We start from the raw sequence: 10,224 nt of genomic DNA, 5'->3' as shown, positions 1-10,224 counted from the left end.
TAGGTTGACTAATTCTGCACCATTCAGCTACTCAGGGCTACTGAGCACAGTGACTGTGCCACCAGGGAGCTGAAGTGAATCTCTGCTCTCCTCGTGCGCTCCAGTCCTGGGCTCTGCCAGACATGATGAAAGGGCAAAGTCTGTGCCCTGCACACCCCTCCCCCCTGCGAGACAGCGTCAGAACCTTCTAGACCAGTCCGACCGGTTCTACAGGGCGTACCGCCATGTTTCCAGGCGGGCACAGATGATGGAAGGACGTGTTCCATTTTTGGGTGAGGCGCGGGGGAGGGATTTGGGTGAGGCGCGGGGGAGGAGTTGGGTGAGGCGCGGGGGGAGGGATTTGGGTGAGGCGCGGAGGAGTTGGGTGAGGCGTGGAGGAGGACTTGGAAACTCAGGAGACAGACGGCACCAGCTCTCCTGACACACCCGTTTTCCAAGTCTGGAGATTCTAGAACATTCTAGTTGTTTACCTGTAAGCTCCAGGGCTCCAGTCTGCATCTCTTGCACTCTCACCCACATGACAAATAAATAAATAAATGACTAAATGTAAATGACATCATGCCTACCTCGTGCAAACAGACAGCCTTTACAGCACTGACGAACGAAGGCATTAGCCAAACAACCGACAGTTTGAGTGTGCACGTGTCAAACTATTATAGGCCACTAAAGACTTAAACCTTTGAGTTTCATGTTTGTATACGACTGTGTGGTGGCCGTTTCTGATTCCTGATGGCGCAGCATTCATCTTCTTATAACTAACTCACTCACTGTCCTCACTAAGTGTAAAAACAACAACTTTTCTTTTGACATTTCTGCATATTTTTTTTATTTATTACAAAACGTAAAAATCCCATTGTGTGCTTGGAACATTAGACGACACAGGAAATTGATATTCTGGGGGTTCTGCAGGACAAACAGACACTGAGTAGGTGTATCAACTGAGGTATGGAAAGAGGAAGAGAGAAATAATCTGAACGCAAACAAGCAGGAACGTGTGTCGAAACGTTTACCAAACTTCTGTCTGCCAGACATTGACGAATGATTTGATTTTGGGGGTATTATGATTTAGAGTCTGTGTCTGTGCGAGTGTGTATGTAAATGTGTGTGTTCATGTGAGTGTGTGTGTGAGTGTGGGACTGTGTGTGTCCCACTCTCTCCACAGGCTGGTTCACTTGGGGCCGAAATAGTCCACCACCCCGCTGCCCCTCCGACCGTCAAAGAAGAAGAAGTTCCTGTGTGGTGTATCCCTCTGAGAGAGAGCCTGCGGGGAGAGGAGGGGAGAGGGGAGGGAGGAGGGGGAGAGAGGGGAGGGAGGAGGGGGAGAGAGGGGAGGGAGGAGGGGGAGAGAGGGAGGAGAGAGGGGAGGGAGGGGAGGGAGGAGGGGGAGAGAGGGGAGGGAGGAGGGGGAGGAGGGGGAGAGAGGGGAGGGAGGAGGGGGAGAGAGGGAGGAGGGGGAGAGAGGGGAGGGAGGAGGGGGAGAGAGGGGAGGGAGGAGGGGGAGAGAGGGAGGAGAGAGGGGAGGGAGGGGAGGGAGGAGGGGGAGAGAGGGGAGGGAGGGGAGGGAGGAGGGGGAGGGAGGAGGGGGAGAGAGGGGAGGGAGGAGGGGGAGAGAGGGAGGAGAGAGGGGAGGGAGGGGAGGGAGGAGGGGGAGAGAGGGGAGGGAGGAGGGGGAGGAGGGGGAGAGAGGGGAGGGAGGAGGGGGAGAGAGGGAGGAGGGGGAGAGAGGGAGGGAGGGGAGGGAGGAGGGGGAGAGAGGGGAGGGAGGGGAGGGAGGAGGGGGAGAGAGGGAGGAGAGAGGGGAGGGAGGGGAGGGGGAGAGAGGGGAGGGGGAGAGAGGGGAGGGAGGGGAGGGAGGAGGGGGAGAGAGGGGAGGGAGGAGGGGGAGAGAGGGGAGGGAGGAGGGGGAGAGAGGGGAGGGAGGGGAGGGAGGAGGGGGAGAGAGGGGAGGGAGGGGAGGGAGAGAGGGGAGGGAGGGGAGGGAGAGAGGGGGGGGAGAGAGGGGGAGAGAGGGGAGGGAGGGGAGGGAGGAGGGGGAGAGAGGGGAGGGAGAGAGGGGAGGGAGGGAGAGAGGGGAGGGAGGGGAGGGAGAGAGTGGAGGGAGGGGAGGGAGAGAGGGGAGGGAGAGAGGGGAGGGAGGAGGGGGAGAGAGGGGAGGGAGGAGGGGGAGAGAGGGGAGGGAGGAGGGGGAGAGAGGGAGGAGAGAGGGGAGGGAGGGGAGGGAGGAGGGGGAGAGAGGGGAGGGAGGGGAGGGAGGAGGGGGAGGGAGGAGGGGGAGAGAGGGGAGGGAGGAGGGGGAGAGAGGGGAGGGAGGGGAGGGAGGAGGGGGAGAGAGGGGAGGGAGGGGAGGGAGAGAGGGGAGGGAGGGGAGGGAGAGAGGGGAGGGAGGGGAGGGAGAGAGGGGAGGGAGGAGGGGGAGAGAGGGGAGGGAGGAGGGGGAGAGAGGGGAGGGAGGAGGGGGAGGGAGAGAGGGGAGGGAGGGGAGGGAGAGAGGGGAGGGAGGGGAGGGAGAGAGGGGAGGGAGGAGGGGGAGAGAGGGGAGGGAGGAGGGGGAGAGAGGGGAGGGAGGAGGGGGAGAGAGGGGAGGGAGGAGGGGGAGAGAGGGAGGAGGGGGAGAGAGGGAGGAGGGGGAGGGAGGAGGGGGAGAGAGGGGAGGGAGGAGGGGGAGAGAGGGGAGGGAGGAGGGGGAGAGAGGGGAGGGAGGAGGGGGAGAGAGGGGAGGGAGGAGGGGGAGAGAGGGGAGGGAGGAGGGGGAGAGAGGGAGGAGGGGGAGAGAGGGAGGAGGGGGAGAGAGGGAGGAGGGGGAGAGAGGGAGGAGGGGGAGACGTTGATACCAGCACAACACCTCATCACACACAGACTGACACAAGGTGTCGCACGCACATCCCTAAGAGAGCAGAGGCCGATCTCCCTGAGGTGTGTGTGTGTAGGTGTGTGTGTGTAGGTGTGTGTCGTGCTTGGCGCTGAGGGATCTGCGTGCCATTCGTTGACTTTGCCTGGCGAGACGTCAATCGTCAGTTGCAGATAGTTTCATCATTGTCGCTGTGGAGACAGACTGGCCTTGTGCCCCTCTTACAGAGGTCTGGCCTGTACCTGTAACTCTAATACTCTTACCTCTCTCCTTCCCCTCCCTTACCTTCCCCTCCCTCTCTTACCTTCCCCTCCCTCTCTCTCTCTCCCCCTCCCTCCCTCCCCTCCACTTTAAACAGCCTTGAAACTCTTCTACTCTAACCTACCTAACTTAGCCACCAACTCATCTCCTCACCAGTTTATCTAGTAATCTTTGATAGCCACTAACTCATCTCCTCAGCTGCCAGACTAGAGGCCCTCTGGCCCAGATAGACGTCCTAACTTCTCATCTCCATTGTGATCGTCAGAAGAGAGGGGGGGTGGGTGGGCCGGGCGGGGCCACATCCAACCATCGCACAGTTCTGGATTTTACCCAGAATCCAGCAGGGCGGCCAGCTGTCTGGTGATTGGCCGTCTCTCCTTCCGCAGCTTGGCCCTCTGCGAGGGGCACTTTACTGCGGGCCGGGCGGTGACGTTGGGGGTGTTGCTATGGGAATGGCGGGGCGTTGCTATGGGGACGGCGGGGCATTGCTACGGAAACCCTGTATCCCTGTAGCTGTTGTTGGTCAAACACAGTGACGGCAGTGTTGGCCCGACACTGTGCAGGTGGCTGGTCACTGTCAGCTAGGCAGCAGAGGGGCGGAGCCTCACCTTGACGACTTCCTGTCCCAGGACTCCGCCCACCACAGCACACACTGGAGACATCTCAGAGAAGCAGTAGCTAGAGGGGAACAGAACACACATGGTTAATGTTGCGGTGTGTGAGAGGGAGTGTGTGTGCGTGTGCATGTACAGTGTGTGTGTGTGTGTGTACAGTGTGTGTGTGTGTGTGTGTACAGTGTGTGTGTACAGAGTGTGTGTGTGTGTACAGTGTGTGTGTACAGAGTGTGTGTGTGTGTACAGTGTGTGTGTGTGTGTGTGTGTGTACAGAGTGTTACCTGACAAAGTCATCTGGCAGCACATCACTGCTGACCCCCATGACCTCCAACACGTCATCGCGGATCTGGAGCAGCAGCTGGGAGTCCGACGCAAAGGTTTCTGGGTAGGGGTCGCGACCTTTGTCAGTGCGGAACTTCAGGAGCACTGCGGAGAGATTATGAAAACTGTGTTTTCAACTGTTCAAAAGAATATACAGACCACACATAGTACAGTAAAGGAAAATTCTAATCAGTGTCCATCAAACAGGCCGATAATCAGTTGTGTGGTGATTCTATCAAATGGCTACCATCTCGACAGGCACGTTTACCACATCATAGTTAGCCTACCCCCTCAATGTAGCTACATAGCGATACACTGCACAAAACTGTCCCGATGTTGACCAACACACAACTTTCACTGGGTCCAGATCTCCGTCTGTTCCATCTGAATTGACAAAGGCGTTTTGCGGGTTGACATTAAATCGAGTAGTCCCATGGAGGAGGAAAACAACAGCGGTTGCTACTAAAGACAGCGGTAACTGTTGCCGCGGTAATAGTAGCTTTGTTATTTAAAAAAATGCGGGCACTTGGGGCACTATATATAAATGTAAGTGTAATGTAAATATCCCATGTTGTGATTCTCGCCGACAAATCAGTAGTCTGCAGTGTTTTCACATAGATTTTTTGTGTCGCCTGGGACCAGATTTGCTTTGTCAAAAGATGTAGGCCTATATGTCTTCTGACAATGTTAATAAAAAATTTTAAAAAGATTGTCAGATTTGCGCAAGTCAAGCCGGTACCATAGTCAGGTCATGGAATCAGCATCCACCAACTAAAGGCTGGTAAAATATGCAAGAAGCTATGAGATGCTCTACACTCAACAGCCCTAAAACAAATCTATTGAGTGGCTGGTCAAGTTTTAAAGTTCACTAGCAAAAAGTAAATTGTGCACCCTTCATCCAGTGGAAAAGTGCCAAAATACTTAAGTGGCTGTTTCTACAACTTACTTTTCAACTCGGTCTGTCAACCATAGGCGTAGATTACATTTTACACATTTTGAAAATCACACACACGTTAATAAGAAAATCATATTTACGGCCGCATCCTTAGTTATATATATCAAAAAGCTGTCCCACCCGCATATGAAAACAAGGCCACACCCCTGCACTCAACGATGGTGTAGAAATCAGGTTCCAGACGCCTCCCCAGGAACGGATCTACAGCTGTTATGGGGGACGTGGCTGTTCACGACTCACAACCACAAACACACTGGGAGGATGCCTTAAGGCCTCAACGTGAGTGATATTAAAAAGGGGAACACACTCTCGCTCTCCCCCACACTTCCCCTTAGTCCGTCCATCCACCGCTTCACACAGGCCAATCCTCCCACTTCTGTTTCCACTACGCTGCTACACACACTCAAAAACTAACAAACACACACACACTCAAAAACTAACAAACACACACACACGCATCACACATGCATAAATATTCCCTCACCCACTCTCACTGAATGATGCAAGCGTTTGCCAGTCAGGTAGGCATTCAAACAGCAAATTCACTTCTACTACTACAGGAAAATGACACCTGGAACATTGATAACATCTGAGCATGCATATAGCCCCTAGTTAGGAATAAACTCAATCAAAGTATAGGGAAAGTGTGAGCACATGACTGACTAGAGCTTCTTTCTTTTCAGCTCTATCAGAGAAGCTGTTTTCAGGTCTACTCAGGTGTGTGTGTGTGTGTGTGCGTGCGTGCGGTTTTGCGTGCATTAGCAGTGCAACATCTTTTGTGGTGAGTCTGATGGTGTGTGTGTGTGTGTGTGTGTGTGTGTGAGAGAAAGGAAGGTGCTGTAAGGGGGGAAGTTAACACTTCCCTTTGCACATCTCCTAGATCACACGCACACACACACGTGTCTAATTATAGTAACAATCTAATACTGGCTCACACCTCGGAAAATAAACTCAAAAACAGACAGATTTTTTATTTCCACACTGGCTGCGATTGAGTGGCATGAGCCACTGCCCTGTGCCAATCAGGGCAGTGCAGAGGAGGTGGGAAGTTCAGCTCATTGGCTGATATTTTCTAGGGGAATGAGCCAGGTAGATGTCATTGCACATGACTGGCCAAGGATAGACGGGCCGTGATGGAAACTATGCAGACAGGGCTGAAATAACTCCCCAACACGAGAGGAACAAGACGTTACACTGGAACCATGCAAACAATGCAGAACAACATCGTGGCATTGTGGGATTTGCGGTCCTTACCGTGCAACAGGAAGTAGTCGGCGGGGGTGCGCTTCAAGCTGCTCTGGGCCTTCTCACTCGTCCAATCAACTTCCAGAGCCTCCTTTAACGAACAGAAGCTGCTCATCTGTCAGATGAAATGAGGGAAAAGGAGAGGAGGGAGGGGGGGGGGACAGGAGTTTATTGTTAGGAAATAGTGTGCCTCTTGTCATTCCGCTAAATGACTTTAATTGTTTTCCTTTATCCTTATTTAAGTAATAAATTCACAAATGTTTGGATGGGGAGTAAAGTGAAAGGTGCCATATGCACCAGCACCTTCTTGATCATGGTGGTCTCGCTGGGGTCCACCTTGGGCTTCTTGGCCTCAGGCCCATCACGAGGCTCCTCGCTGGGCTTCACCACCTTGGGCTTCTCCCTGGAGGACGACCACAACCATGAACCATGAACCACAACCAGGAACCACACCCATGAACCAGAGAACCAGACAGCAAACAGGCCAGACGGCTCAAACGGGGACACACGCACAAAGACACACACACACACACACACAGAGAGCACACACACACACACAGAGAGAGAGCACACACAGAGAGAGCACACACACACACACAGAGAGCACACACACACAGAGAGCACACACACACACACGTACTCCACATAGTTGTGTTCTCGGCCGAGGTTGGAGAACATGTATCCATGGTAACCAAAGACATCGCCGCAGAACACCTTGATGTTCCGCTGGGAGCAGAGCTGGTCGACCCGCACCGACAGATCCCTGGAACAGCCTGTCAGACACACCTGGAGAGGAGGATTAACGCCATCAGGACTACAACTCCCAGCATGCAACAGTGGGAGTCCACCTGGACTACATGTACTGTACGGCTCAGGGCCTGTTTACACCGGATTTACACCAGCAACCTCTTCTGCAGTCCAATGCTCTAACCACTGAGCAATCCCCTCCCCAAGGGAGGCGAACACATAGGCCCTGCAGGTCACCTGACACACAGGCCCCGCAGGTCACCTGACACATAGGCCCTGCAGGTCACCTGACACATAGGCCCTGCAGGTCACCTGACACATAGGCCCTGCAGGTCACCTGACACACAGGCCCTGCAGGGCACCCGAGGACAGCAGCTCGCCACGTAAACAAAACGCTGTTGTTGTTCACCAACAGGGCCTGCCTGGAGGGGTGGTGCTGTGAACAGGGTGTGGCGGGTACAATGACATTAGACACAAGTGACCCAAGGGCTGGGTCCACCTTATCCAGCTGACCAAACCCAGCACAGCCCTAGGACACAGATAAGGATGTGTGTGTGTGGTCCAGGGAGCAGTCAAGCATCTCTAAAGTTCACCTCTTATCAGGCTGTATGGCAGAGGACAGCTTGTTCTCATGCTTTGCATGCATCATCTCTTGCATCAGCCAAACCAGAACTGCCACCATGTCTGCTTGTGAGACTAGGATAACAGGCTGGACCATTCACCCAGCACCCTCCTCATCTCAGAACACACCACCTCACCAGACCCCTCCCACAACCATCACATCAGAGCATGCAGCTGTCGGCATGTCTGCCTGCCTGACTGTCTGTCAGCATGCCTGCCTGTCTGCCTGTCAGCATGTCTGTCTGCTGGTCTGTCAGGGGGAGAAGGGGTAACAGTTGAGCTGTGAGAACCACCTGCCCTCTCCCTCTCCCTCTCCCCCCCTCTCTCCCTCTCTCTCTCTCTCTCTCTCTCTCTGGGTACCAAAGCACATCCTCCTAGCCAATCCCTCAGTTTAGGCAACAGCATCCAACGAGGCAGACTGCCCCCCAAAATCACATTTACAAACCAGACATCCTTCAACAGCTTCCCAGCGTTGAGCATCAGACGTATCTGTTGAAACGGATCAAAGTGTTTTAGAAGCCACCTATTCCCCCCCCCCCCCCCCCCCCCTACTGAACATCAGATGGAACCCCCCATGGGAACGATGTGGTGGTTCTCCATCGCAGACTGGCTTGGAAGAGCAGCTTTCACAACACAGGATGGTGCGATGTAGGAACCCAGGGGGGTTTCAGACAGGCTGTCTGCACAGAGAAGCTAACCATAAAAAAAATCAAATATAAAAGCGATTTCGTGTTTTGACAATTATTACTAATCTTAAGGTTATGGGTATTGGTTTCGTAATCGATGTTTGAGAAAATCTACTAGAACAAAACTAAAGAAATATCAAGTTAAATCCTATGGCAAAAATTGTTAGAATTTAACAGACAATCAAATTAGTGCAAAACAAGCACTCTGGAGTTTGGCTCTTCCTCATACAAATACAGGAACAAAGACCTGCAGCCATATACAGCACGGTGTGGAGGCGCCATCTAGTGGACACAGAGAGAAACACAAGCCAGTATCCAATCTGATTAGATACTTGGTTTCATGAAAAGTAAAGAAAAACATAACAGGGTGTGTTATCTGATGGCGTGTCTCAATAACCATACTACCCTACTATTAAGTATGCCAGAAGAATATTGGGTACGTCCCAATTTCATAGCATGTCACGTGCAGCATGGCAGACATACCAGGACGTCCTACTGCATCTGGTTGCAATGTTATGACGAAGTAGAAAGTTGTTAGTTTGATGCGCTTTTAATGTGTCTACATGATCTGTGCTGTACCCCAAATGACCTCTCAACATTAAAGTTGTCAAAACCAAAATATGCTGTAAGGGCAGCTACAGTACGTGCTAAAAAAAAAATGTCCAAAAGAGTGTGAGTAGAGACTTGGGGGTCACTCTCTTACCGCATCGAACTGCAGGAAGAACTCGTCACGCTTGGTGTCAACACGCTCCGTGTCTGCCTTCACTTCCACCATGGGGTTGAGGTACTGAGCGCGCTCCAGAGAGGCCTGGGCTCTGTTGGTACCCCTGGCTGTCACCGGGATGAGGAACTGCGCCCTTCCCGACTCCTCTGTCACCTGGGGCAACCGACAGAGGGGGGACTGGGTCAGTTAAGACATCCGCGTGTACGGAGAATCAACGTTTACGGTGACCATCCGACCATCCGCGTCGACATTGTGTGAAGAGGATCCTAACTGGGCGTAGCGCCGTAGTTCGTACCTGCTCGTGGTCCAGCATCGTTAGCCCCTTGACACCAGCCAGGATGAGGTTCTTGGCCACCTCTGCCCCGAGACCCCCCATGCCCACCAAGAGCACGCGCGAACCTCGCAGCCTGGCAGACACGTTTAACAGAACCAATAGACAGACAAATAAGTACAGTGTAGACGGGCAATAAGAATCATGAGTTTGATACTAGTAGACAAGCAAGCTTCTCTTGAACAAGTTAGCTAGCTAACGTAAACGAACTGACCCTGGGGTAGTTACTTTTGGGTCAACGTTATCATGGCTTTGCATAGATGTATATCGACCTCTTAAATAAAAAGAAAACTGGCGAATAATTAAATAGCTACAGCGGCTAGATGGACAGCTAGCCACTTTATAAGAAACAATAGCAGCTAATGCTGTTAGCCGTCTATCTCTACCTCTTTTGTGCATCTAGACCCCACAGTCGAATCTGACGGTCATATTGGGCAGCTTCTTCTTCGCTGATTGCGTCTTCCCTCTCAATCATGTCAATCATCTCGGATTCCTTTAGAAATATTGATAATACGTTTTTCGGTACTGAATGTTTGTAACGAGATAGCTATTTTCCCTTTAAAACACGGTGGAAGTCCCGCTGAGACTGATTTGAAAGGACGCTAAATGATGACGTTGCAGCCACGGCATGAAACCATCAGCGACAAAACATTCTGAAAAGAAAAACAGTGTTTTTCTGTTATGATTTAATGTTAAAGAAGAATTGTAATGTTTAATGCGATATTACAATGTTTTATAATAATACAATATCTGTATTATTATTCAAATATCTTTGTCCTTTGCCTAATGGCGAAGAGTTTTTTTTCTTTTTTTTTCTCAGAGTGAGTGAATCAAACAACTTCGGTAAATTTCGTAGACGTATGACTGACGT

The 10,224-nt window shown here is 52.3% G+C and overlaps 1 protein-coding gene across 1 annotated transcript; it reads right to left on the bottom strand.

Moving 5' to 3' along the window:
• Positions 1-807: 807 nt before the first annotated feature.
• sae1 (SUMO1 activating enzyme subunit 1) lies at positions 808-9,961 on the bottom strand. The gene is made up of 9 exons (XM_062473670.1): positions 9,740-9,961; positions 9,318-9,429; positions 9,002-9,175; positions 6,885-7,030; positions 6,548-6,647; positions 6,254-6,359; positions 4,005-4,149; positions 3,718-3,787; positions 808-1,261 (listed from the first exon to the last, which is right to left on the bottom strand). Exons 1-9 carry the CDS (start codon positions 9,835-9,837, stop codon positions 1,169-1,171), a joined length of 1,044 nt encoding a protein of 347 aa, XP_062329654.1. The 5' UTR covers positions 9,838-9,961; the 3' UTR covers positions 808-1,168.
• Positions 9,962-10,224: the final 263 nt, after the last annotated feature.

Source organism: Osmerus eperlanus, chromosome 11 (assembly GCF_963692335.1).
Source record: "Osmerus eperlanus chromosome 11, fOsmEpe2.1, whole genome shotgun sequence".
Classification (NCBI taxonomy): Eukaryota; Metazoa; Chordata; class Actinopteri; order Osmeriformes; family Osmeridae; genus Osmerus; species Osmerus eperlanus.
This window is presented reverse-complemented; position numbering and strand designations above follow the sequence as displayed.